The sequence below is a fragment of the Lathamus discolor genome, chromosome Z (genome assembly GCF_037157495.1).
Source record: "Lathamus discolor isolate bLatDis1 chromosome Z, bLatDis1.hap1, whole genome shotgun sequence".
Lineage (NCBI taxonomy): Eukaryota > Metazoa > Chordata > Aves > Psittaciformes > Psittacidae > Lathamus > Lathamus discolor.
In genome coordinates this window covers 45,086,761-45,114,040 of record NC_088909.1, presented here as the reverse complement: position 1 = coordinate 45,114,040, position 27,280 = coordinate 45,086,761, and the positions used below count along the sequence as shown (strand labels likewise).

Below are 27,280 nucleotides of genomic sequence, written 5' to 3'. Positions count from 1 at the left end.
GAAGCTTCCTTACTAAAGGCGTTACTTGAGACAGCACTGGTCAAGTGACTAGCTGAAGTTTTTGCTGTTGATGATGCTTGAAGATCCAAATCGCTTCTAGAACTTGAAATGTTTAAAGACTCTGCTGTTCTCTGTGGTAGTTATAACATATACTTCTACATAGATAGGTAAAAAAAATGTTTCTTGAAAGGAAAACAGTTAATGAGTGAGAAATGCTTTTTTTAATGGCTCTGAAGTAAAAGCAGTATTACTTTACACATGTTGTACCTCTGTTGTTGCTTAGTCTAGATAACTGCTATGGATCTAAAAGTTTAAATCTAAAACCTTTTCATTAAACTCTTCACATTTACATAATATTGTTACCTGAAAGGTAGTAAAAACATTTATAGGAAGCTAGGTAGTAGTCTCTCAGAAAGAATTCTTGGCTTCTGGGAGCCAGTTGCATGTTTTATGCATTTCAGTCTTTGTCCTTAAGGTATTTTCAGTCTATACTTAGGCCTGTGAAATCTTCTGAGCCTGTCAGTGTTATTTAAACTTACTGAATATTTCAAGGTTTGACAATGTTTATCAAAAGGTGTAAACATATACCTATTACAGCTTTGGAAGAAGAGCAAAACAAAAGCCAGACTGGTAACAGTTGGCTTGGATTGTGATTAACTTAAAGATTATAGAGTATCTATTTGTTTCAGGCTTTACCTGTGCTCTTCAGAAAGAAATTCTGTACCAAGGAAAATTATTCCTTTCTGAAAACTGGATTTGCTTCCATTCTAAGGTTTTTGGTAAAGACACCAAGGTTAGTAAAATCTTTACATACATTAGAGTAATGTTATTCCTTAACACTTTGCTCATCACCAGAAGTTCACGTTATTATGCAAGGCTAGAACACTACTAATACTTCTATTACTATACTATTCTATTACTGAATACAGTCACTGTTCAGAAGTGATGCCAGAAAGTCACGTTAGAACTGGAGCCTTATTATTAAAGATCAAAGTCTCTCTGTTAGACTTCCTGTCTGGAAAAAAAAAAAAAAAAAAAAAAAACAACAAAAACAAATAAACAACAAAACAAACCAAAACAAACAAAAAAAGCAATAACCCCACAAACCAAAACCCAAATAGATGAAAGGAAAGGATCTTACATGCATCAGTGAGAGCATTGCCAGCCCCATGTAGCATAAATTATACAAAAATGTCCCCCTTGGGGTAAGTAAGTATGGAGAAGAGGAGGAAGGGAGGCTGAGAAGTCTGAGAACTGTAAGTCTGTAGATGGGGAACTGCAAGGAAAGATCAGGGATATTAAGACAATTAAAGAGGCTTCTGAGTTGAGGGGCAAAGGTCTTTAAGGGATAATTCTAGCACTCCTGTTCTGCACAAACTGAGAATAGGAAAAGAAAAGCCAGTTTGCTAGGTTTTTACTTGTGAGCCTAGTATAAAGAGCAGAAATGAGACATGTACAGTCAGGAAGATCCTAATGTACCAGATCATCATTATGCTTTCTTGGGGCAGATATGACCAACCTAGGGCTAGGGCCCCTGTGGTGAATAATATGCATACAGATAAAAATAATTCCTTTCCAAAAAAGATCTGTGTTCTAGTTCTGTTGATATGGAGCATTTGGAGTAGTTCTGTTTACATGAACCCTGCTTTGATTTTGAGTTTTTATTGGGAGAGGGCTGGATTTGCTGGAATGATTTCTTTGGCCTCTTTCTCAAGTACTTCCTTGAACATAGTTCCTGGTTAGATCCAGACCCTCAGTGAATTGAGTGTCAAAACCTGTTTAGGAGTTCAGAGTATCTCCTTTCTCTGCTGTTATTTGTTTTGGTGGGACACCATCTGTCTTTGAAATGGGTTTTAAAAAGTTGGAATAGGCTTACAGAATGCTTTAAATTATTAACAATACATTGCTCATAGTGACCTTATGGGTTGTTGTTTTTACTGCTTGGCCTCAGAAATTCAGTTATTGTTGATTCCTGTTTAATAGATTCTGTTAGTCAGAGGCAGTACATTAATGCAGATGGGGTGTATGTTGGTGAAAGCCATGTGGCACAAAGCAAATAAAAGTTAACAAATGGTTGGATACTGTAGCAGCTATCTTGGCAATTAGTTTCATTAAAATTGAATCCGATGTACTAACAATCCACTATTCACCAGAAATAGATAAGACTACTTCAAACTGTGGGACAGCTTTCTAAATTCAAACTAAGCTAAATATTTACAAAAATCTAGTAGAACCCTATGAAGTAATTTCTGGGGAAAAAAAAAAGAAGCATAATAATAATGTTGTTATACTAGAAAGATTGTCTTGTCTAGAGGGCTTAAAATGCAGAGGTATATGCACATTTATGTGTACAATGAAAAGGAGAAACATATTACATGACAAGGTAGAGTAGACTATTTGTAGATGTGGCTATAGTGATACTCCAAATTACTCAGTTCTGGGTCATTGTTTTCAGAAAACATTGCAGAGAAAATTTAAGAATGAAGGAGATACACTTGACCATTTACTTCCTGCTTTCTCTATCCCTGCAATACACACTTGAAACTTTTTTTCAGTCACATACAGCAAGCACAAGTTTTTAGGAATAACATCAACAAAAAAGCAGGAAAATCAGGTATATAATGAAAAATAATGGAAGGAGGAAATCAAGTTTGACAGGAACATGCTTAGTAGTCAGATACACTGACAAAGTTTCAGAGAAAGGTCTACATGTTCTAATAAATTTTTCAACATAAATTCTTCCACCTGCGGATTTTTTTTTTCTTGGAAGATTTGGTGGAGGGAATAGCCATGCAAGTCAGGAGATTTGAGTCAGCAGTGTAAACACTGCATGTTCAAAAATGAAAGACTGGTTCTGCAAGATTGAATAGGCTTTAAAAGACATCCCTGTCATTCCAGATGTTTCTGGTTTGTTTGTATATGTTGGCCTTGAGTCTTTCCTAGAGATGAGCATTTTCTTACACATTTTAGTTGCTCTCCAAATTGCCTGCAGGTAAGCCTTGTTTCCTGAAATAGTTATTATTTTATCCAGATAAAAATAAAGTACTTCGCAGTGATTTTGCCATTTTAATCTAATGCTGAGGCAACAATGCAGTAAGCAAGTACTTAATCCCAAGTAAGTACACTTTAGTCTTGATTAATGTTACCCATCAAAATAGCGTGAAGTAGAATGTCATTAACATCTCTGATTTAAAGTTCTTTGAGGTGAACTGAACCAAGTGCAAAACTTCTAAACTGCTTTTTTATCATTACTTTTAGCAGGATTTTTGCTTACAAATCTGCTAGCTTGGTTTTGGTTTGGTTTGTGGTTTCAGTTTTTTAAAGTTGTGCAGATTCTGTTCTGGCTGCTTGAAGACTGTTTTTCCTATCAAACATACATTGTTGCTGCTGCATTCACCCCACTCCCAGAAAAAGCTGTTTCCTAAAAGTGTTGCAAAACTTTGTGGAATGATACAATGTTCAGTTTGAGAAGAAAAGCTAAAGGGGAGGACCTGTTTAATCACCTGTTTTCAGAAAACGTGGCTTCTGAAGCAGGACTGAAAGAGTTGGTATGGTAAAACAGCAATAGAACAAATGCTGATCAGAGTTACAGATTTTTAGACCCAGGCATGGGGCTAAGAATAATTAAAATCATGCTTTGGGTTGGTTTGGTTTTTTTCTTCTAGCACACTTCTATGAGACTGTGTACCAAGAGTGAGTTTCTAGCCTTTATATGACAAGCAGGTGCTTGACTAGCCATGCTCCAACAGTGGTAGCAATCTTTTGCTCAGACTAATGTATGCAAATGCACTGCTTGGTTACATGAAACAATTTTTCATTTCATTACTTTGTCTTGCTGTTATGAACAAAGCATAAGGTAACCAAAGGTTCTGAACAAGGTTTTATGAAACTATGGGCAGAGTAGCTTCATTCGCCTCCTGCACTGGCATGTTTTTAATTCAGTGCTGTGATTGCCCATTTGACAATCTTTGGACACTTAATCTTGCTGCCAAATTACTTGGGTAGTTGTGACAGTGTGGGCTTGAGAAATTTTTAACAGGAGCTATATTGTATCTGCTAACTTGCAAAACTTAAGGCTTTTCAACTGGAAGTCAGACCAGGTACTTCATCCTTTGTAAGACGGGGTTTACAGAAAGAGGTCATACGGAATATCAGAAGTTAAGTACTTTGAAGCTTAGCAGGCATTACACTTATGGGACTGGATATAAACACAAAGCAGGAAAGAAAATCGGGAACTTTTCAGTGTAAATGTAGACAGTCTGGATGGCACACATAGGAATCCATGTAAGTCAGTGGGTGTATGGATACTGGATCTTTCAATGTTACTGAAGGACAAGCTGTTTACTCAGGTGCTCATTGAGACAGGAGTATCTGCAGGTCATGAGAAGACTTTTACATTCGTTCCTCGGCAAGCCTCTCTTGTCTGACATGTTTCTAAACAAAGAAGACTCACTTTGAATGGTTTGTTCTTCAGATCTACAGTGAACTGAGCCTGTAGTCTTATAAGAGCCAGAAGGGATAAGGAAAGGAAGACACAAACAAAAGCTTGGATTGTCACCTGATAAAAACAGAAGTAGAAATAGTTAAGAAATAGTAATAAACTGAAACCACACATGTTCCATATGAAATATTAGTAATCAGGGACATAGTGGAAAAATCCTTTGGAGAGTGTTTAAGGACTTCCTTCTCACAGTTGGTAGGTTGGCTCCTTGTGAAAGAGCATGCAGATTTGTATGTGCACATTGGGGCTCTAATGCTATGTTGATCTCATTTTAGATTAGTATACCTGTGCTCTCAGTGACACTTTTGAAGAAAACCAAAACTGCCCTTCTTGTGCCAAATGCTGTGATCATAGCAACTGTCACAGATAGGGTAAGTACTGGTAGAGAGTGAAGCTGATTGCACTTTGCCTGCTTTCCTTCTCCTTTTTGGTTTCTACTTTCCCCCTCTCTGCCCCCCGCTTGGCAGTAATATGGAGGATTCCTGAAAGTGCCATGCGGCCACTTAAACAGCTATAGGAGTTGGTCACATGTGGGCATTTAGACTCAGGACCTTGGAGGATCTGGTTTCTTAGGGCATTCTGGCTCCTGCCCACTCTCTCCTCGCAGGCAATGACCTTTTTTTTCACTTTTACTCCCTGTCTTTTTTCCTTGGATCTAAAGTAAACAGAGCTATGTAGAACTTGGTTAGAAAGTAAGAAACAGAGTAACAGAATCAATATTTGCCACCGGCTCTCTCTAATCTCTCATTCCCTGTTCTCCAAGATTGCTCAGTAGTAGCACTGGGTGAACTGAGACAGCTGGGTCAGGAAGTGCATACAAGAGGTTTCCTGCCTTGTTGGCAGCTCTGACAGTATTCTTTCACTTATTTGGGTCTCTTCCCTGCCCAGCAATATCTTAGATGCACAAAATGTGGTTGCCTGCCATGGTACTCAGTGATGCAACACAGTTGCATAAGTGAGTAGGAAATGTGATTATTCTAAGTGCAGCTTTAGAACCAGCCTGTTTGCATTGCACAAACATTTTGTGGGTACAGGAGACGGTTCAAAAACTGAGTTGCGGTAGTTGATTTGTGTTGAGTTTTAGTTTTTTCGGCTTGGGTTTTGGGTGTTTGGGTTTGGGTTTTGGTTTTTTTTGTGTGTTTTTTTTTATTGCTTTTGTTGTTGTTGTTGGAGTTTTTTTTTTTGCTTTGTTCTGTTTTTAAGGGGTAGATTTAAAAAGTATGCAAACTCTTGTTAAAAAAAGAACAGATCTGGACTATGCTTCGATCCCTGCAGTGGAACATGGTAACTTTTATGTGCCTGTTCTGTGTTTCTTGTGATTAACCTCAGGTCATAGGCTTAGGAGGAGTGGAGGTTTTTCCTGCTGCATGTAACTTCTTGACAATAGTTACATAATCAGCAAAACTATCTGTCAGTTTTATTTACATAAGAGAAAGCTTTTACTGTATGATTTTTATCAAGCAGTTTTGGAACTTTTGTTTTTCAGTACATGTTTGTCTCCTTACTCTCCAGAGATACCACCTACAAGCTATTAAAATCTATCTGTAGACATCTTGAGGTAGGTACCAATGGCAGTGAAGATGGTATGTAGCTTTGTGTTTCTTATTACTGCTTTACTGCTTTAAAATGCTGTGTAGTTTCTGAGTGTTCTTGTTAACACTTCTGCTTTTTTCAGGATATGAGCATGGGCAACAGTTCAAATCCCTCTTCTGCAGAAAACAGCTTCAGGGCTGATCGTCCTACAACTCTGTCCTTGGTAAATGGCTTAGATAATTGTTCTTCTGTTGTATAGCACCTTTCATTACAAGTACTACTTAGAAAGTCCGAAGAAAGAAAACTGAAGGAAATCATGGTGTGTGTTTCCAAAACTTCCATGAGTTTGTTAACATTAGGAAGCAGTGGGAATGATTATCATAGGTTTAATTTGATCTTATCACATGCAACATACATACATGCATAGGCTTTGAATATATTCCAAAGTCTGTAAGCTCTATGTATCTCTCTTTAGCACTCAGGTTTCACAGCACTCTGTACTGACATAAAGTTGCCTCTTCCTCTGCCATGAACAGCTTTTGAAGTTGCAGTCATTTCTCTGTGAGACAGTTCAGACATCTGAAAGAACTGTGTAGCCACATGTGATGACCAGAGTCTAATTCTAGTGACACCTGTCCTGGTCTTCTCAGTTTGTCTAATTTAACAGTCTGTCTTTTGCACACAGACTTAATCTTTTCACTTAAATAAAGGCAGGAAATGAGACTTCAGTTCTGGTCATCATAGAAAGCTTGTTCTGCTAAGTTGATCTCAACATCTTGATATCAGAGATTGTCAATGGTTAAACAGTTTTAAATCTGTAATTGTTGGTTCAGTGTCTGAAGAGAGGTCAGAGAAAATAAGGTTGCTTAGATTTAGAACTTGGCTGACCTTTCTGGTGACTCTTTCTCCCCATCAGGATTTCAATGAAGACTATTCTGATCTGGATGGAATAGTGGAGCAGCGGAGACAAAAGATGGAAGAGTCCAGCAGCTCAGGCTCACAGACCCCAGAGCTAGAATGCTTCGAAGGTGAGTGGGATCATAGGCCCCCAAGAAACTGAGAATGGCTTAGCTCTCAGTTTTGCTTCTGTAATCCCCCCCTGAGGGGAGTCCTAGAGAGTTACATGGTTTCTAAGGTCTTCCTCAAAGCCACAATAGCTGCATTTTCATTATTATCTTCTTTTGCAATCCAAACAGGCAATGACTTGGTCAGCAGTGATCGTCACTACTGCATCCAGTTGCTTATAAATGTACTATTTTGCTCTCACATCCTCCATCAGTTATGCTAACAGACATGTAATGTAGGAGATGTTCCCCCTTTACATAAAAGAAAAACAAAAAGTAAAACTCCCTATTCTAAAGTAGTTCAAATCACAGTGTGGCTTAACTTGCTGTCTTACTTCTTTACAGCTAGTAACAACTTCAAAACTTTCTGTTTTCCTTTTCCACAAATAAAAACCAATGTCCAGTTAAAGAATCACCCTAGGAAAAGGAACTGAGGGGTGAGGGAGAGCACATCTGTCACAAGTGAGATTCTGTTTCTTGTGCATCATTAGAGCAGTCCAGGGTGTGCAAGTAGAGCCTGAACAAAACTGAGTGTGACTGGATTTTTCTGTCCCATCTCTTTCAAGCCATCATCTGTATTTAAAGAACAGTCAAGAAATGGGAACTATAATCTCCTTTTTAAAGTAACAATGCAATATGTCCGTTTGATGTTGCTATTAAAGTCATTTGGAATCATTACTCTAGAACATTCAGTCCTTTTGGAAGATAACTTTTGTGTCTGTATAATCTTCTGGTAATTCAGAATTTGCATTGGTTGCCACCCTTCAAATAATCTAGAAATGTAAATGCAACATTCATCATCCTTTTCCAGTCCAGGTGCTTCTTTATATTTTGTGGAGTTACTATGTAAACTGTTTTAAGACTACTAAACCAACTGCTGCTTTCTGTTAAAGTCCACAAGTGCTCCTTCTAAAATCCTACGCATCCCCAGCTCCTTGACTAACTTAAGGTACAACAACTTTCTTTGACTTCGTATTTCAGATTTATTAAACATCTGGCTTTTGACAGATTTTCATGTGGTTGAGACACAGACTCACTTGAAAGTTTCCAAGACAGAGGCAAAGCCTGCCCGTTCAGATTCACATGGTAAACGTGGAAGTGATGGAAAAGCCCAGAACAGTCCTCAAAATGGTAAAGAGTCAAGGGCAGATCTTCAGCAGGAGTTAGTTGAGATAAGTTTGCATAATTATGTCGGTTCACAAACTTGGAAAATCTCTTTTTTGTTTCTTCCTCTGTTTATATAATTTGTTGAATACTTCGAAAGCCCATTTGTGTGCTGTGGTCTGGTTTGATCAAACTTAACAATTGGTTCTTTTCTTTGCAGGCCATTCTGAAGCCGTCAGGTTCTTCCACAAAGTGAAGTCCCAAAAGCTGTTGTCTCTGAACCATGTACTTGTATTTTATGCAGTTCTGTAAGTGAGCAGTTAATAACAAGATCGTCAAAATACTGGGATTAGTTAACATAATCTAAGCTTCACTCAAAAAAAAGGATATTATTGGCAATTGTGGCCTTTATACTTTTCAGAAGTAGAATTGCTGGGGCAGGCTTATTTAAGAGGCATTTATTTTTAAAAGAGAAGGATTTTTTTGTTTCAGGAAACATTGATCTTGCAAGCAGTTAAATTATTTTATTTTATATATTGCTTAGCAAAGTTGTATTCAGTGCTCAGATTTTCATAACTGTCTGAATGCCACTGGTATTCCTGAGATGTTTATCAGAATGGTACCTTTGTTATTCAACATATACAAGTAACAATTTAAATAAATGTCAGGTACCTGTAAAGAGTATATTAACTGGTGTACATTATTTTTCTCTCTTACAGTGTCTGTGTATTAATATTTTCTACCTTCTACATGAGATACAAAATCAATGTGCTTGAGGAACGTCTGATTTCCATCACATCCTTTGATTCACATATTAAGGAGTAAGATATACTCTGTAAAATTTTGGGGGTTTAATATCTTCCAGTATATGTCATGTTTATCTGTTTTCTTCACAAACTGTGATGTTGTCATGCTATTCATGCTACTGCATTGTCCTGTAGTTCTTATTTTAGCCGTATCTCACAGCTTTCTGTTTAAGAATTTCAGTACGAATGTGATATGTCATGATGTACTACTGCCAGGAAAATGTTTCAGATATCTGTTAGTAACTTCACTGTAAACTGATGAAGTGAGCAGTTCCTTTCCAGAGCAGTAATTCTGTGGAAAATATGTAACTTCTGTCTTCAGTCTTCATATCATTTGATTAGCCTAAGATGGCAGAAGGTACTTCATAATCTTTGGGCTAATACACCTGACTTTCTTGTATAGTGTTTTCTAAAGCTTTGGGCTGCCTATTCTCTTTATAAACTGGTATTGTTAATTTTTTTAATTTTTTTAATCTGTGTTGCATGGATAGGAAATATGGAAAAATCAAACGGAGAGGCAGTGTAGGGGCATACACTACAGCGGTTTGCCACTGTGAGTTGTATCAGCTTCCTGCTCCTCTCTTAGGACTGAAGGCAGTTAACTGGATACTTCTGAGAATACTAACTGATTTATTCAGCATTAAATTTTGCATTAACACTTTGATTCTTCTTATAACAGTTTTTTTTTCTAAGCTGCTCTGCAAAACATGCCTTCAAGTCATTTGTAAATCTCAATGCAATACCTGCCACCACGTGCAGCATGAGTGGGAATGCTGGTTAAGCACCACCTGAAAAACAACAGCAGGGACATAAAATTCAAGATGGTGCTATACCGAGGCTAGGTGAAACTGTCTACAAAGTGTTTCAGACCTGTAGCAAGCTCTTGAATAAGTGTGCTTCTTAATTCAGCTTTCTTTTGTGATCTATTAATGACAAAGAGGTCACTGGCAATGCTCTTGTGGTCATATTGAACAATGACTGTGCTGCTTAGGATCCAGCTGCTCTCAGCTGTCTTCTGTAAAAAGCAATAGGACTTTTATGCATGTGTTAGAAGACAGAGCTAGGTTCTTGATAATGGAATAGGAAGGAAATGGTTCTTTATCTTAAAATACAAAAGCAAACCAATAATGCAAGGAGAAGCTTAAACCTATCTCTAACAGGCAATGTCAAAAGCCATTTTCCCACTTCTGGCATGTTTTTACTAGCAGCATGCTGTGTCCCTCTTCTGAAGCACTCTTATGTGAGAAACTCCTGTTTTCTGTTGCTCTGATCCTAAGCAGTACAAAGGTATCTAATGTGCACTTCTAGAGAGTTAAGGGGTTGGGCTTTTTGATTTCCCCCAACTCACAAAACAAGGAACTTTTCAACTTTTTTCTAGTGGAAATAGCTGTAAAGTTTTCTATCCAGACTTCTGGCAAATGAGACCACATGAAGAATGCAGTCAAAAGTGCAGAAGTGACTTAGGCCTTTGTTTCTGTACAAGTACAGTTAACAATGTCACCACTGTATTCCCACCTACATGTATCTCTCAGTTCTTTTTTTCTTTTTTTTTTTTTTTTTCTGTAAGACTTACATCTTCATTCTGTTCAATAGACATCCAGTGCACCAAGGTTTGGGATCTCATCTGCAAATTAATGCTGATGACCTTTGTGATGAGTTAACTGCTAATCTTATAAAATTGGAAAAGGTAACTTCCTTAATGATATAATGCAAATGCTGATGTTCTAATCAGGTTCCTGCTGAATTTCTACAGTCTCATATTTTGAAAAATGACAGGTTACCCCCAGATTTGATACCAGAGCCTGTCACGTTTTCCCAGACAAAGGCTTGGGTTTTGGACTAGAAATTAGGCCAAGTACAAGCATTGATATGTGTTATATTGCCTTGAGCTGAGGCTTACAGCCAGGAATACTAATAAACCGGACACTTCAAGGGAGATTATTGCATGTAATGGTCTCAAATTTTTTTGTCCATCAAGGCTAAGCATTCTGAACTATTATTTGATGAACTTTTCTGTCTAGGGATTTTGTTTGAGGGCTTGTCTGTTTGTTGGGGTTTGGTTGGTTTGGGTTTTTTGGATTTTTTTTTTTTTGTTGTTATTGTTTGGTTTGTTTGTTTCATTAAGAAGAAAGATGCTGACTATATGTAGTCAGCCTCTTCATATGAAGTGGCTGGAATCTACCTGTTTCATCTTAGTCAAACAAATTCTACTGCACCAATTGTGTAATTCCCTATACCTGACCTTTGCTTTTTACCGTCCTCTAATTGCAAAATGAAATACACTTGCTGACTTAAACTGGAAACCTATACAAAAGAAGAGTGGGCATGCAGACCTTATTTCCATGTCAGGTGGTGTGCTGGTCTAACTTTGGCCAGCAATCAGACACCCACCCAGTTGCTCTCTCCTGTCCTAGCAAATAGGATGAGAAAGCTCATGAATCAAGAAAAAGGCAGTGAGATTGCTTCCTAGTTAGCATTACAAGCAAAGCAAACTCAGCTTGAGGAAAATGAATTTAATATAGTACCAGTTAGAACAGATTTGGGTAGTGAGAAAGAACAAATGATACAAGACCACCTTTTCTTCCCACTTTTTCCAGGCTCAACTTCACTCTTTCACTCCCAACTGCTTAACCCACTCCCTGCCCTGCAAATGGGGCTAGTAAGGGGCTACAGTCAGTACATAACAATTTTTTCTTTACTGCTCCTTTCTTCCCCCATTTTCCTCTGCTGCAGCATGGGCTCCTCCAAGGACTCCAGGTCTTCAGGAAATAACCAGCTCCTCTAGAATAGATTCTCCATGTGCTGCAGCATGAACGTCCTCTCTGCCATGGAGCGCCTTCTCCTCTTCTTCTTAGACCTTGGTGTTGCTTCAGCTGTTTCTCATCCTGTTACTCTCCTCCTGTCTCTCTGCAGTGTTTTCGCTTTTCTTAAATACGCTTTCCCAGAGTCTTCGCCACCAGCTGTGCCATGCAGTAGGTGCACTGTAGGCTGCCGGCAGGGATGTCTCCAGCATGGGGCAGCCCCTGGCCTCTTCCCACGACCACTGCCCCTGCAGCCACATGTCCCACCCCTGCCCCCAAACCTTGACAACTGTACAGAAATATAAAATATCATGTGTTGGGAACACATACACTGGCCAAGCATGAAAGAAAAGTATTAGTGGAGTGAAAACAAAAGTTAGTTGAGTTACTATGTGCTTAAGTCACATTAGATGCTGTTGCCTCCATTTCTAAAACTGAGCGCATGCCAAGGTCTTTCAACACCCTTTTTTCCGAAACCAAGTTTCTCAAGTAGCGTAAAGCTAGGGTTACATAACATCACTTGGTTTTGTGTGCAGCATAGGTTTTAGACACTGCCAAAGAAAGGTTTCTGCCCCCACATCTCCACCCACTTGGCTGTGGAAGTCTAGAGTAATGCCAGCATAACACTTCGGTATGTCCTGGATAATAACAATAAGAATACAAGGGGAAAATGCTTACCAGATGATGACCAGTTAAAATCTTTAGCCAAATTAGGTCATTTAAGAGGTATTGCTTTCCAGCTGTCTGGGGCAGGCTGGCAAGATGGTTGATGGGAGACCTTGCTTCATTTCAGTGGGAAACCAGCCAGCTGTTTGCAGTGGGGCTAGGCACTTTCCTGTCTTTGCTTGGAGACACAGTAGAAGGCAGCTGGATGGTTGTTATCGTTCAGCTATTCCCAGAGAAGTGACCCTCTATCCTGAATTAACTTAAGTCATGTGCTTTTTTCAGTTAGTTCCTACAGGATTGGACTCTTAAAGTCTGATGTTGTATTTGCCAAATACTCAAGGCACAGTTGACCAATGTGCACATGAGCTAAAGGAGTATTGCCTGTAGCTGCATATTACCACATCCCAGTCCTCTCTAATCTAGATGAGCAGTGGTTAGAACAGGATGTTTGACCCTACTGTTCAACTGCAAAATTAAATCTTTTAGGAATTAAATCCTATTAAAAATCTAATAGCTTTATATTCCCTGAGCAAAGTTATTGAGTTGCTTAACTGCTTCATATGCTTCAGTGAAAAGGGCTAGTAAGTGGCTGGAACTGGCTTCAGCAGCAAAGGTAACACTGAAGTTCCAGTGTAACTTGTAATCTCTCCCCTCATTTTGTGTATGACTGCAGCAGTGTAAACCAGAGGACAGAAATTAGCTAGATTTAAAAACTAAAAATTATTCTCCAGTTAAAAAATATTCAGTGCAAGAGTATGTTGCAAATTACTTTTTCAGTGTGACCTTGTGATTTTTATAAGCTCTGTTTCATCTGGGAAGCCAAGTAATTACTTTTGCTTTGGCATTTAAGTGTATTTAACAGGTTGTTAAAATGTGCCATGTGTATCAGAGGATAAAGCATTAAATTTGGGATAGAAAAACATAGCCAGATATTCCTCATTCCCTCATTCTAACGTAGCTTGTTAAAAGGAAATTTCTGTGTGTGTTAGGTGACTCTTAGAAAATTAGGGGCTTCTTACTGTTCTCCTTTCCCCAATATACCCCTCTTAAAAATTCTCTAGAAATAATAGGGTAGGATTAAGAAGTAGTATTATTGAACAGGAAGTGTGATGCTCACAACAACAGCTTACAACTCTAGTTAAAGCCTGAAAGTAGCTGACTAAACCTTCTGTGCCAGTGACTGCTAGTTACTAAGCTAGAGAGCACACGTGCCACAGGACGTGACATGCTATATTCCCCTCTCCCTCTGCTTTGAAGGACAAGGAGATGAAAGGTGGATAAATATGCTGTGTGAAATAGGTCTGTGCAAATCATCCTTGAGGGTGCAAATGGCTGCTGTTGTAGTTCAGTGTAACTGAGGGAAGATAACCTCAGTGAATACACTAAATCTGGCAAATGGGCCATACCTGCTAATGCGTAGAAAACCTTATTTTGGTGCACACACACCATAGCTGGCTGTGTAGCTGAAGCTTTTACAAAACTATTTGAATTACCCACTTAAGAGCTGCAGCTTTGAAATTTGAGGCTTTTCTTGGGTTTTTATCAAGTTCAAAATAATTGGGCTTCTTGTCCCTTTCTTTCTAGCTTTAGTTTTTCTTATCTTATTTTCTCATACCAAATGAAGGAGAGAGTCTACAGGAGGAAATTGCAGAAGATACTCCTAATGTGAGAGCTAGGTGTGCTGCTGGCTGATCATATCCATATGTTTCCTTGACTCTACTATAGGAAGCATTTAACATGAATACCATTAGTATGAATGTTTAGGACAGAATTAACATGCACACAGAGTGTATTAAAAAGTTTCTTGATTTTTTGGTATCCCTTTAAATGCAGTTTGTACCTAACAGTTGTTTTTCTCTCTTTTTCTAAAAGATACAGAACAACTTACAAAAACTACTTGAAGATGATGAATGAAGCATCGAGGTTCTTGGACTGCTTCAGACCTCATTCTTCTCTCTTGACAAACAGTTCCAAAAGAGCTCTGCTGGCCAGAGCTCGAGCTTCTTTATTTTCAGTCCAAGCCAAGCTTTAAATTACTGTAAAACCTATGTCATAATGCAGAAAGTCAGTTTATTCTTGAGCATGTACCTGTATGTTTTGAAAACATACATGTTTTGATCTATGTGTATCTATGTTTTGAAAATATGGGGATTTTTTTCTTCTCTTTTGTGTGTGAATTAATGGATTTTATAGCTTGCTTGATTTTAGACTTGCTTACACCAGTGTAAACCTGGTTCATCTCCTTTTACCTCAGCATTTGCTTTCTGCCTACTGTCATACAAGTGTAAATGGGAAGATTTCAGTCACGGCTTATGTGCTGAAGTGTTGTGTAAATGATCTGGTATCTGTCTAAGCTATGGTTATGGACCAGTGCTGTGCTTTCCATTTTTATACTTTATGCCCTGGCATCCCAAAGATCAGAAAACAAACACCTCTAGATTTGGTAACACGAAGTTCTGAATGTTTGAGGTGTGATCCATTCTCAGGTGCTTTAAAGAGGCTCACTTCCTTTAAAGAGGCTCAATTCCATTGCATCACTGCTGAGGGTAAGGTCTGTTTCTACTGGGGATTCAATTTCCATTGAAATCAGCTTGAAATACATATGGACTTGCCAGCTTAACAATCAAGTTGCTTATGAATAGCAGTGTGGAGGATGACATATCTGCACAACTTAGAAAAACAGTTAGGGCTTTTTTGTTCACTCATACAGTCTCTATCCTTTAAGTTAATCTGTGTGAAGACCTTCAGTCAGCTTTTCTTAGAGTTGCATGGGGTTTTGGATGACTGAGCAAGTGCAATTTATGCTCCAGTTGATGGAAATCTAGTTTTAGTATGTGACTCCAGGGACCAGATATTTCCACATAAAGGAACTGGCGAATTAATGATGCAGCAATACAAACAATCAGTAGAGTGAATAAAAAAGTGGACACCTGCTATGCTATATCATACTTTTTTTTTTTTCCATAGTGCCTAAGATAGAATAAATGGGGAATTTTAGCTTTCTGGTTCACCAAGCAGGCTGGTTAGTTTTTAAAAAGCAGTATTTAGGGTAACAACTAGTATCTGTAAAATAACAGTATCGTTTGTAATATGCTATGCATTTTATAACCATTTCTGTGAAATGTACCTACTTCGTTTAAATAAAGTTATTTAAAACTACACTTTGTTATACTGTAATTTGGATGAACCTAAGTTGTGTCCATCAGGTTTAGTCAAACGTGATATTCATGGTAATGAGGCTCATTTCTCACAGTACAAAATCCAGTACCCAACACAAAGAATTACGATGTGCTTCCTCTCATTCAGCTGTACTCAAGGTCTTCCCAGACTGCAAAGACATAACAATAGAAGCAAATTTGGCCCTCAGAGTTTTGAGGAAATCTTAGAATCATAGAATAGGGTTGGAAAGGACCTTAAGATCATCTAGTTCCAACCCCCTGAAATCTACAGGGACACCTCACACTAAACCATGTCACCCAAGACTCCATTCAAGCTGGCCTTGGATTCTGCAAGGGCTGGAGCATTCATGACTCCTTAAGTGACCCGTTCCAGTGCCTCACAACCCTCATAGTAAAGAACTTCTTCATTGTATCTGACTTGAACTTCCCCTGTTTAAGTTTGAACCCATTACTTCTTGTCATACTACCACAGTTCCTGATGCAGAGTTCCTCTACAGCATCCTTGTAGGCCCCATTTTGATACTTGAAGGCTGGGCTGCTGTGAGGCACGTGTTTGAAGCACAGCTTCTCTTCTCCAGGCTGAACAGACCCAACTTTCTCAGCCTATCTTCATACGGGAGGTGCTCCCGTCATCATCCTCGTGGCCTTCCTCTGGACTTGTTCCAACAGCTCCATGTCTTTTTTATGCTGAGGACACCAGAACTGCACACAATACTCCAGGTGAGGTCTCACAAGAGCAGAGTAAAGGGGCAGGATCACCTCCTTCGACCTTCTGGTCATGCTCCTTTTGATGCAGCCCAGGATACGGTTGGCTTTCTGGTCTGCAAGTGCACACTGCCAGCTCATGTTAAGTTTCTCATCAACCAGCGTATATGTATATACACATATATATATTTATATATATCACATAAATATAACAATGTGTATATATATAACCAATGTGTATATATATGTATCGACAAATACAAACACACACACACAAACACAGAGATATCATTCCTTAGTGCATGGACCAATCCTTATAAAACTGCTGAGTTCATCCAATCCATGATGTCAGGTTCCACCTCTTGTAACAGTCTTTCAGAGCAGGAGAAGCTGTGCGCAGTGTTGGATTGTTGCCTGCTGATGACACCGTGGAGCTCGTCTGGTTTCGTCAATGCTCATTCTCTGTTGGGATGATTGTCAGAGGGAAGTCAGGGCCAGTCTATGGTGACCTGAAGGCATCTAGTTGGTGGGCTATGAAAGTGCTACATAGCAGGCAACAGCATACAATTGAGTTCATTGGCTGTTTTCCCTAAAATCAAATCCCCTTGAGGTATACATCGGACTTCCCCATCTTCCCGCATTACCCACCAAGCATATCTGGGTCCCTGACCAAAAACAATCCCACAAGTGGGTTCGCCTTTACCTGAAGCAGGAATAACCCAGACTGTCTTCCCCAGCAAATTCTTCATGTGCACCACAGGAACTTTGTCCCCCTCTACAATATGTGAAAGTTCTGACTGGGCTGGGCCAGCTCTGTTGGCAGATCCTCTGGTGTTGACCAACCAGGTGGCCTTTGGTAAATGTGTATCCCAATGCTTGAAAGTTCCCCCACCCATTGCTCTCAGTGTTGTTCTTAACAGCCCATTGTAGTGTTTGATTTTCCCAGAGGCTGGTGCATGGTAGGGGATGTGATATACCCACTCAATGCCATGCTCTTTGGCACAAGTGTCTATAAGGTTATTCCAGAAATGAGTCCCATTGTCTGACTCAGTTCTCTCTGGGGTGCCGTGTTGCCACAAAATCTGTTTCTCAAGGCTCAGGATAGTGTTCGGGGCAGTGGTGTGGGGCACAGTGTACGTTTCCAGCCATCCGCTGGTTGCTTCCACCATGGGAAGCACATGGTGCTTGCCTTGGTGGGTTGGTGGGAGTGTGATATAGTCAATCTGCCAGGCCTCCCCATATTTGTACTTCAGCCATCGTCCTCCATACCAAAAAGGCTTTAACTGCTTGGCTTGCTTAATTGCAGGACATGTTTCACACTCATGAATAACCTGGGCAATAACGTCCATTGTTAAGTCTACACCTTCATCATGAGCCCATCTGTATGTTGCATCTCTGCCTTGATGGCCTGAAGTGTCATGGGCCCACCGGCCCAAAGAGAATTCACCTATATGTTGCCAATATAACTCCGTCTGAGACACTTCAATCTTAGCAGCTTATCCACTTGCTGGTTGTTCTGGTGGCCCTCACTGGCCCTCAAAAAGTCCTTGGTCAGAGTAAAGATTACTTAGCAACAACTAAAAACATTGGTGTTATCAGCATTGTTCCCAGGCTAAAAGTCAAAACCTCAGCACTGCACCAGCTACTAAGAAGGAGAAAAATGACTGCTACTGCTGAACCCAGGACACCATGGAGCATAAGGGAGTGCTGGGAGATTTTCAAGAACACTCTCCTGGAAGTTAAAAATTGTTTGTTTGCTTTAAGGGAAGCAGATGGTGCAAGAGAACTCCTTGGCTTAACTTCAAGCTTCTGAGTCTGCTCAAAACTGAAGGAGAAATATACCAGAGATGGAAAAGCAGGCAACTTGAAATTGGCCAAATATCAAAAACTACAAGAAATGGTTCTTCAGGTAGGTTAACAACAAGCAGAAACAGTAGCAAAATACTGGCCCACTGTTGAGCATGAGGGGTGAATTAGTCACCAACAGCACTGAAAAGGCAGAGGTTCCCAACACTTCCTTCACCTCTGTCTTTGCAGCACTGAGTCCCAAGCCTTGGGAACAAAAATCCAGACCCATCCTCAGCAAAGGAAGAGTTGGTATGTGGACTATTACAGGGGCTTGACCCTACACATCTATGGGCCCTGACAATATCCACCTGAGGGTATTAAAAGAACTGTCTGGCATCGTTGCAAGGCTGTTCTCCATAATCCTTGAGGTGTCATGAAGACTGGAAGAAAGTAAATATCACTCCCATCTACCAGAAAGACTTAAAGAAGGATCCAGGAAGTTACTGGCTCATCAGTCTTCGTTCAGTCTGCGGGAAGGTTATGGAGCAAATCCTGCTGGGGTTTATCTCAAGTCAAGTGAAACACATGATTGTGAAAAAGCAGCACAGATTCACCAGGGGCAAATCATGCTTGACAAATCTGATCGCCTTCTACAGCAACTGCTCTGTTGATGCACAGTGAGTGGTGGACATTGTCTATCTGGATTTCTCCAAGGCTTTTGATACTGTTTCCCTCCTCCTAGAGAAGCTCTAGACAGAAGCTCAATGTGATGGTGGGGAGCTTGTGACTGGCTGCACCCAGAGGGTGGTCCTAAGTGGCTTGTTTTCAAACTGGTGACCTGGCACCAGTGGAATCTGTCAGCTATCGATATTGGGCCCAATGCTGTTCAATGTCTTCACATAAGTGATCTAGATGGTGGGATTAAATGTACCATAACCAAGTTTGCCAATGTGTCGTGGTTTAAACCCAGCCAGCAACTCAGAACCAGGCAGCTACTCGCTGAGTCCCCCCACCCTTTCCTCCCCCTGCCCCCAGAGGAATGGGGAGGAGAATCAAAAGGATGTAACTCCCATGGGCTGAGATAAGGACAGCCCAGTAACTAAGGTATAACACAAACCACTGCTGCTACCACCAATGATAGTATTGATAAGGCAAATATCAAGCGAAGAGAATACAACCATTCACCACCTGCTGACCGATACCCAGCCTGATAGAGCAGTGATCTAGCCCTTCTGGGTAACTGCCCCCAGTTTATATATTGGGCATGACGTGCTGTGGTATGGAATACCTCTTTGGCTAGTTTGGGTCAGGTGTCCTGTCTTTGCTTCCTCCCATCTTCCCCTCCTCCCTGACAGAGGATAGGACTCAGAAAAGTCCTTGGTCAGAGCAAGCATTACTTAGCAGCAACTAAAAACACCAGCCCAACCCGAGCAGTGACCTATTCCTTCCGGGTAACTCCCCCAGTTTACATAATGGGCAGGATTAATGTCATGGTCATCAGGTTGTAGTTTGTAACTGCTGTCCCACACACTTCCAATCCTGTATTTCATAAGAGTGTGTAGAAGGGTACCAAGGACAATTGTGCCCTACCCATAGCAGGAAAAGAGTCACTTTCTGGGGGGGCCACACAATACCCTTGCTCCTTTGTAATCCGCATCAACATTTGGTGATGTAATTGCTGCGATTTAGCTGCAGTCTGCCCCATTATGCTACCCCTGCTTCTTCCTTATGCCCGTGCAAAATACCTGCAGGGAAGGATGGACACATCTCAGTTCTCTCTCCCCTTCTGCTCATTGAGGGTACTTCCCTCAGTGTGTGAAGAGTCCCTGTTCTGGTGTCATTTGCAGTGAAGTATGAGATGGAGACGGCATGCGTGTGCAAACTGAATTACTTTTACTGAGTTTCTTGCCATATTTATACAAGATCACACAAGCTATTTTTAGACAAGTTATTTTTAGATCTTAACTATTCAATTGTTATCCTTGTCTTTTTACCAGCTAAGCTCTGAGAAGTTCCAACACTACAATTCACACCATCCCTGCTTACCAGTTTGTGTCCTCCCATAAAGGGTATGCTGCATACCAAAGTTTGTTACTCACATCTGTGATGTTTTATGGCTGTTCTGGTTATGTCCCTCACATCTTTGCCCGAGGTTTTTGGCAGGCCACTTGTATCCCCACAAGCTTATGTAACATTACCTCATCCTCTCTGTTCTTTACTTCCCTCTCTTTAATTCTAAGTAACAGAAATCTGTAGTTCTGTTTATGGTTTAAAAATTGATGCCACAATTTACCTTTTTCAAAGGAACTTCAAGGAAACCTAATTATACCCAGCAATTGAACTGAGTTAGCCTGTTACTCCTTTACAACAGCAAGGATGTGTTCACTAGGGAAACAAGGGGAGAGAGAGAATATTTGGCATGTGACTTACGTGAAGCAGGCAGGCTAAGTCCTTATCATTAGCCGTAAGTGAGCAAAATAATTCACAGGGTGAATATAATCGAAGCAGGATGCATGCTTTTTGGCCCACTGTGCCAGCATGCCAGAGAAAGCTATCTGGACAAAGGGATGACCGTGTCTTTTCAAACGGCAGAGAAGCAAACTGCACTGCAAAGGAAGAGCTGGTGCTTAGCACTTGTGACCCTGTGGTTACATCAGCTTATGGGGCAGTCAGTGTGGCCTCCTCTGCTTTTCATCTGGTATCGTCACTCCTCCTGTTGCGAGAAAGAGGAGGAAGGATGTCTGGAGGATGTCACGTTGTTCATAGTGTGGTGCAGCTGGGCAAAGTCTATGTAGTACTGTGGTACTTCTAAACTGGGAGATGGAGGGCATGCAAAACCCTGTGGGGCAAAGTTCAGAAGTGTGGGTGAAGTTACTCATTCTGGTTTGTCCCGGTCCTGTTTGGGAGATAAGTACCAACAGCAGTAATGAACAAGGAAAAGCTGCTTCCTGTGAGAATGGGAGTCAAGCAAAGAGTAAGGTAGCTTATCCTCCTCAGTGTCTGCTAGGCATTGAAACAAATGCCATGAGGAGAGGTTGTGCTGCTGGGTAAAGGCAAAGTACTAGTTTGCAGAAATAGGTGGGAAAAATGTGCAACCTCAGGGAAGTCTGAAATCTACACCAAATATTTATCACACGGTCTTAATAGAGCTCCGTTATTATTTGCTGTGTAGTCTACTTTGAAATCTGGTTTTTAAAAGGTAATTTTCTTTTTTCTCTTGGTTTTGTTTTTCCAGTTTTGTCTATCTGTTGTCCCTCGTAACATGGTGGCTAGAAAAACAACTGGGTTTCACCAGCCATGAAGGACCTAGTAGCAGTACCAGGCTCTGACAAGATGCTTTGAAACTGCAGATGTATAGAAAGCAACAGGGCCACATCACTAACTAATGTTTTCTCTAGCTATAGCTCATAATCCAGTTATTTTTTCTTGACAATCTTATCCCAGCCTTCTTTGTTTCATAAGAGTGCTTACACTAAAGGAGGGGGAGAAAAAAAACCAAAACAAAACAAAAAAAACCCAGATCAAAACAAACAAACAAAAAAAAAAAAAAAGAGACAAAGGAAAGCAACAAACAGCTGATAATGAATTTTGAATTAAAATCTCCAAGCCACTTTGGTGGTTGTGGGTAGGAGCCATAGACAAGACTTGACTTTTTGACGCATATTCTGCCACTGTCCAGCGAGATTCCTGGCATCGCAAGTTTAATTTAGAGTGGTTTTCTCCACTTCACTCGTATGAACATGTACCAAATAGCTAATAGTCACTGGCAGAGCTGGCTTCGGGGAGAATGGGAGTATAACATAGGCATGATTTTCTGATGTTTTAGAACTCATATATCTTCAGGGTGCTGTCAGGAGGAAGAGTCCTCTTTCCATTTCTGCCTTCTTCCATATTCCCAGTTGTTATTTTCTTCTACATTCTGCCAGATAGTAGAAAGGAGGGGGAAAAGTAATGTGGTTTGGAGAGGCTGGTTGGGTTAGGGGGTTGATGAATTAGTTTTCTGCCAAACAAATTGCCTGACCTGGCTTGGGCTGAAGTTATCAAGTTTACGATGCTGTTAGTGTGAAGAATAAAACTAGCAATCTAAGAAGAGGAAGTCTTATAAAGTCCTCTCTCAGAAGAAAATAAAATGTAGTGACCCACATTAGCATTTGCTGAAAAGACATACAGATATGTGTGTGCATGTGTTTCAACTTAAAACTATCACTGGTTTCACCTGAACCCTCATGCAGTTGTGTAGTAATGCTCCCCACATCCTGCTAAGCCTGCGCTTTCATCTCCAAGTTCCATCGTCAGCTGACAAACACTATATGAACTTCCAGGATGGTGTTGTTGGCTCAGCTGCAGCTGCCAGTGAGGTGTGACTCCCAAGAACACAGAAGATTTTGCATTTACAGAGTAGGTGTGACATGCAGTAATGATCATGAAAAAGCTGGCTATTCAGACAGAAAACTGAGCAAACAGCCCCTGTGCGTACACTTCTGTAAACAACTGAGGAGTAACATCACTTGGAAGGATTTTGCCAGCACCTCCTTTCAATTTGCCTGGCGAGACTATCTGAGCCTCACATGCAAATTTGCGCAACAGGGAAAACTGAGTAATCTCATTTGACACTCCTAGGTTTACGCTTTGAACCCAGTGGAGCTTTCTGCTAAATATGGTTGCATGTAATGAGACTTCACAAAAGGAACGAGTGTTTTTTTTGCCTTGGGTTATAAAATCAGCGTAATGCAATTCTGTAATTGTGGAGCTTTGTGATAGCCTGTTGTTTAGTGAAGAGCCACAACAAAATAAGCAGCAAATTTCATTTAATTGTCTCTTAAGTTATTCTCTGTTTTATCAGTAGCCTTCCTGGATTAAAAAAAAAAAAAAAAAAAGCAAAATCAGATGTATGTTATAAAACGATCTATTCTCTATGCACTAACTCAGCAGCTGTTGCAAGAGTTTATTCCCTGAGCTTCACACAATGTTATGATGCCTGTAACTACTCCTGTCCAAAATACAGGCATTTTACTTGTGCATGCATAATTCCTTTTAGATCTTCTGCTTTTCCTCCTGGTGACATCTAATGACCCCCAAGATTCCATTTAGTCAAACTGTCCTGCAGTACTGTGCCTACTCAGATTAAATCTAAAATGGTTTGGATGACTAGGCCCACATCCTTATTACACTGTGGTTAGAGCCTGTGTCTACATACCTGCCAAGTAGAATCCTCAAAGGGAATGATCCCAAGAATTAATAAAGTGCTCTGAGAGGATGCCAGGAGGATTGTTACAACAAAAAGAAGCTTTTGTCTTTCTTATGTATCTGGTATCATCTCTATTTTAACTTACAAACAAGAGACCAGGATGCAGAATCATAACAAGAAGACTTTGAGCAAGAATTAGAGGCAAATGTATGCTAGCAAAGCATTCTCCAAACTTGTGTTTCTAATAAAAAAGTGTAAGAATATTCCAGCTATTCCCTCCTGAAGTTGCAAATGCTTTGCATGGAGCACTTTACCATTTTTCACCACTATGGGCAGTATTCATGCCAACAATCTTTCCTCTCCTGGAAGGTCCAAATGCCTTTCCAAGAGTGTAGCTGTTGGTGGAAGGAATAACACCCTGAGTTGGATGTCTGTTTACCTAAGCAGACCTCTGTGCCAAAAAATTAGAAATTAGCTTCTTGAAGAGGGTGTCCTAAAACTTATTACCTTCCATATACATTTCATACTGACTGGGCTCACTAGCTTCCTAGCTGACTCTGAATTCAGTCCAGAGAGGGCTTCTGCCCCCATTCTTTTTTCCCTTTTGCCCATTGTGTGTGGAGCCTGTGCCAATGTATTTTATTGTGTATGTGACCTTCTTGCCTTGCCAGTTTTTGTTTGGATACCGTTTAAAAGTTCATTTTGTTCTTCAAGTTGAAAAGGTATCTTTTCCCAGGGTTTACATAACAAACAGCAAGCTCATGTCAAGATGTTCTTAACTGAATCCTGTTCTGGAGGTGTGACGTTCTATAATAAGCTTCATAACAAGCATTTGTTAGTCTTTGGCAATGCAGGCAGTTTGGACTGTACAGTAAAGGCCTTCTCAACTGCTGTTCTCACTTTAATGGTATCGGTAAGGCAAATTTCCACTGACTTGGCATTTTAGCAGCGCTTAGGAGATGAAAGGAAAATCATTACAATATGCTGTCAAGTACAAAATTAGAAAACAGCTCTTTGCCCTATATACAGATAGATAGATAAGGGCTCCTTCCAAGAAGAAAAGTTAATAGGTAACTTAATTATAACCTTACGTGCTGGACCTGACATACAAGGCAAAATACAGCTCTGAGTCCTTCCTACACTTGCACCTTTCTATTGTGGCAATATGCACAATTGACAGTATTCTGGAGCAGGGGCAAGGTAGGAAGAAAGTCAGCTTGTACTAACAGCTGTTTCTGTGACATATGCAATGAACAATGAACTTTCTCTCACAGATCAATCATGTGAAAAATAAATGCTTTATGACACTGGCTTATGACAATAGCATGAAGAGATGTTTTTCCATGTTTTCTCCCAAACAATTCGAACCAATGCTACCGGAAGAAAAAAACAAAAACAAAAACAAACAAATGGGAAAAAAAAAAAAAAAACAAACAAAAACCAGAGAAATCTACATTAGCTGCTTTGGAAATTGTCAGCCTTCTAAAGACTGTTCAATAATAAGGGCTATAAGGAAGACTGTTGTTGAGCTGAAAGTCTTAAACTTCTTTTTTTGTGGGAACACAACTTCAACATTCCTCTTCCAAGTCCCTTCATAATTTTCCCCTTGCTATTCCCATTATTATTGTAATTATTATTGTTGTTGTAGTATCATTATATTTTAAACTGTAAACTGTATTATTAAACTGTTCTTATCTCAACTCATGGGTTTGTACCTGCCTGGGGTGGGGAGTGTGGTGCTGAATTACCAGCTGGGTTTAAACCACAGCAGAAAGACAGCCTAGTATCAAAGACAAGCCTGTTCAGCAATGCCTGAAAAAGTATTTTAGGAGGTTTTGTGATATTGTTACTTTTCCATCTATATTCTGTGATTTTATTCCATGCAAATTGAAACAACACTGGAAACTGCAAGAATGTTCTGAAGCAAATTCTCTGTACAGCTGCCCCGCACTCTTCTGCTTCCCCAAGGAGCCATGGATACAGAGGCGTGACACAGGCCAAATGCATCAGCAGCAGTAAGTTAGGCTTCCACACAATTCTGGTTGCACTTCTTAACTGTAAGCATCAGAGAAAACTCCTCTTAACATACAACAATGGAGGATTATCAAAGGATAATGTATTTGTCCTGTGATTATATATTTGTGTTCCCTCAGGAAGCTGGTAGAGCTATCTACTGCAATTAGACCTCTATTACTATTACCAACCTACAGAAATCAGATAATTTTTTTTAAGTTTTGACCTTAAACCTTTAATGTCAAAGATGGAAGCATGTCAGCCATAACAACTATGCCTGAGGGTAAAATGGGCTGTAAGCTAAGTGCAATAAGTAATTTTGCTCCTGCAAAATCAAGGTCATATGCTGGCATACTTCACTGGGTTTTTTCATCCTTGTTCTGAATAGTGAAATGAGTCTCCAGGCACTGACACCAAACAGAAATCATCTGCCCCATCTCTTCTTTTCTCTGCTTACTACTTTTATTTTCCTATTCACTTCTTTATGAATCTACTCTGATCTGCTATAAGAACCATGGCCATCAAATCCTGGGCTTGTTTTAAAGTTTATATTAAGCTCTTCAAGTTAATGCTAGACATTCCATTTATATTTCTGCATTTGGAGAAAAAATGTGGGCTTTTTTGTGCTGGTGATATACAGTATCAACTGTACAGTGTACTAGATAGTGCTCTTTTCAAAAGCTTTTTTTTCTGTCTTCCTGTAATTTTTTTAGTTCCCAGACTGAGATCTTTAAGCTAGTTTGATTTCCAGAGTGTGGGTGTTTATTCTGGTTTGAATTGATCTGTTCTCTCTTATACAATGTGCAAGAATGTACTGCAAAACCAGATGTATTCAAATCACACTGGAAAAACAGAGATGTTAATGTCTAAATCATAGCACATGCCTTTTATATTGTGTTTTCCAACAAGGTAAAATTTGTTACAGTACACTCAAGCACGGATGAGTGAGCGCATAACAGCTATGCTGCTTTAGCCACTAAATTATCATTGCATGATGTCCTGGGCCACCCTAGAAGGGTGCTTGGAAGCCTGAACTCGGAAACCGCAGAGCAGCGCAGGATTTATCCTACTGCCCTTTTCTGGCACTGGCTGGGGAAGTGCCAGTTCCACATACACCGTCCCCAGGAAAAGTCTTCACATTGAACCTTCACTGGGAAAATTTTAAATCTCTAGCTATTCCACCACTTTTACTGGATGTTACTTCTGCTGAAGTAACCACCACTTCAAGTCATGTGCCACTGATGGTGGATGAGGAGATGCACTTCTAGTAGATGCTTATCCCATACTGGTCACTTGTGGAATCCCTAAGAGGAGAGAACTATTCTGCTTACACTGAACCTGACACTAAAAATTCAGAGCAAGTAGGATTGCACACAGGCTAACAACCACAGCTTTATGACAGGAGACTGCAGCATTCCTATCAATTGTGCCGGGATGAAAAACGTAACACTGAGTGCTGCAAAAGTCTGCCGTCATTACATGGTAATTAGGATGTTGAGTTTGGGCAAATGAAACACAGATCTTTTATGTGCTGAAATGAAGTCTCCAGCATTGTTGTCATATTTCCCATCAGTCTGGAGCAAATTTTGGCAATTTTATTAAAAAAGCTGGTAGAAAATCTGCCCCATCAAAAAGTATTATGTAATCAATTTGTGATCAAGAATTTTTCCAAAGGATTAAAGTCTCTGTATTGTGATGGTCTTTATTGGGACTCCCCACTGCTTTGCATCACATGCAATTGTATAACGTATACGGTAATGCAATTTAAGTGTGAACTGCTGCAACAGTGCCTTCTGGCTCAGGGGAGTGACAGCCTTTTGGTAGCAGTGCAAATGCCAGCACCTGAGAAGAGTGCAAGTTGGTGCCACGTTGCTACTTTCAATATAGGCTTCTTGAGGAAAAATGAAAGACCAATAATTTCACTGTCAAAAT

At 40.0% G+C, this 27,280-nt stretch overlaps 1 protein-coding gene across 10 annotated transcripts in view; it reads left to right on the top strand.

Moving 5' to 3' along the window:
- The window catches only part of GRAMD2B (GRAM domain containing 2B), a 39,287-nt gene extending 23,653 nt beyond the window's left edge, over positions 1-15,634 (top strand). For 6 of the 10 annotated variants that reach the window (XM_065661738.1, XM_065661744.1, XM_065661747.1 and 3 more), the window contains exons 5-13: positions 690-793; positions 4,777-4,872; positions 5,988-6,059; positions 6,177-6,257; positions 6,951-7,062; positions 8,080-8,229; positions 8,423-8,510; positions 8,922-9,023; positions 14,348-15,634. In XM_065661738.1, coding sequence (XP_065517810.1) covers positions 690-793; positions 4,777-4,872; positions 5,988-6,059; positions 6,177-6,257; positions 6,951-7,062; positions 8,080-8,229; positions 8,423-8,510; positions 8,922-9,023; positions 14,348-14,507 — 965 coding nt within the window. In that variant the 3' untranslated portion in view covers positions 14,508-15,634. Of the gene's footprint in view, positions 1-689; positions 794-4,776; positions 4,873-5,987; positions 6,060-6,176; positions 6,258-6,950; positions 7,063-8,079; positions 8,230-8,422; positions 8,511-8,921; positions 9,024-10,601; positions 10,696-14,347 lie in introns of all 10 variants that reach the window. The other 4 variants (XM_065661742.1, XM_065661739.1, XM_065661740.1 and 1 more) reach the window with 4 other exon arrangements.
- Positions 15,635-27,280: the final 11,646 nt, after the last annotated feature.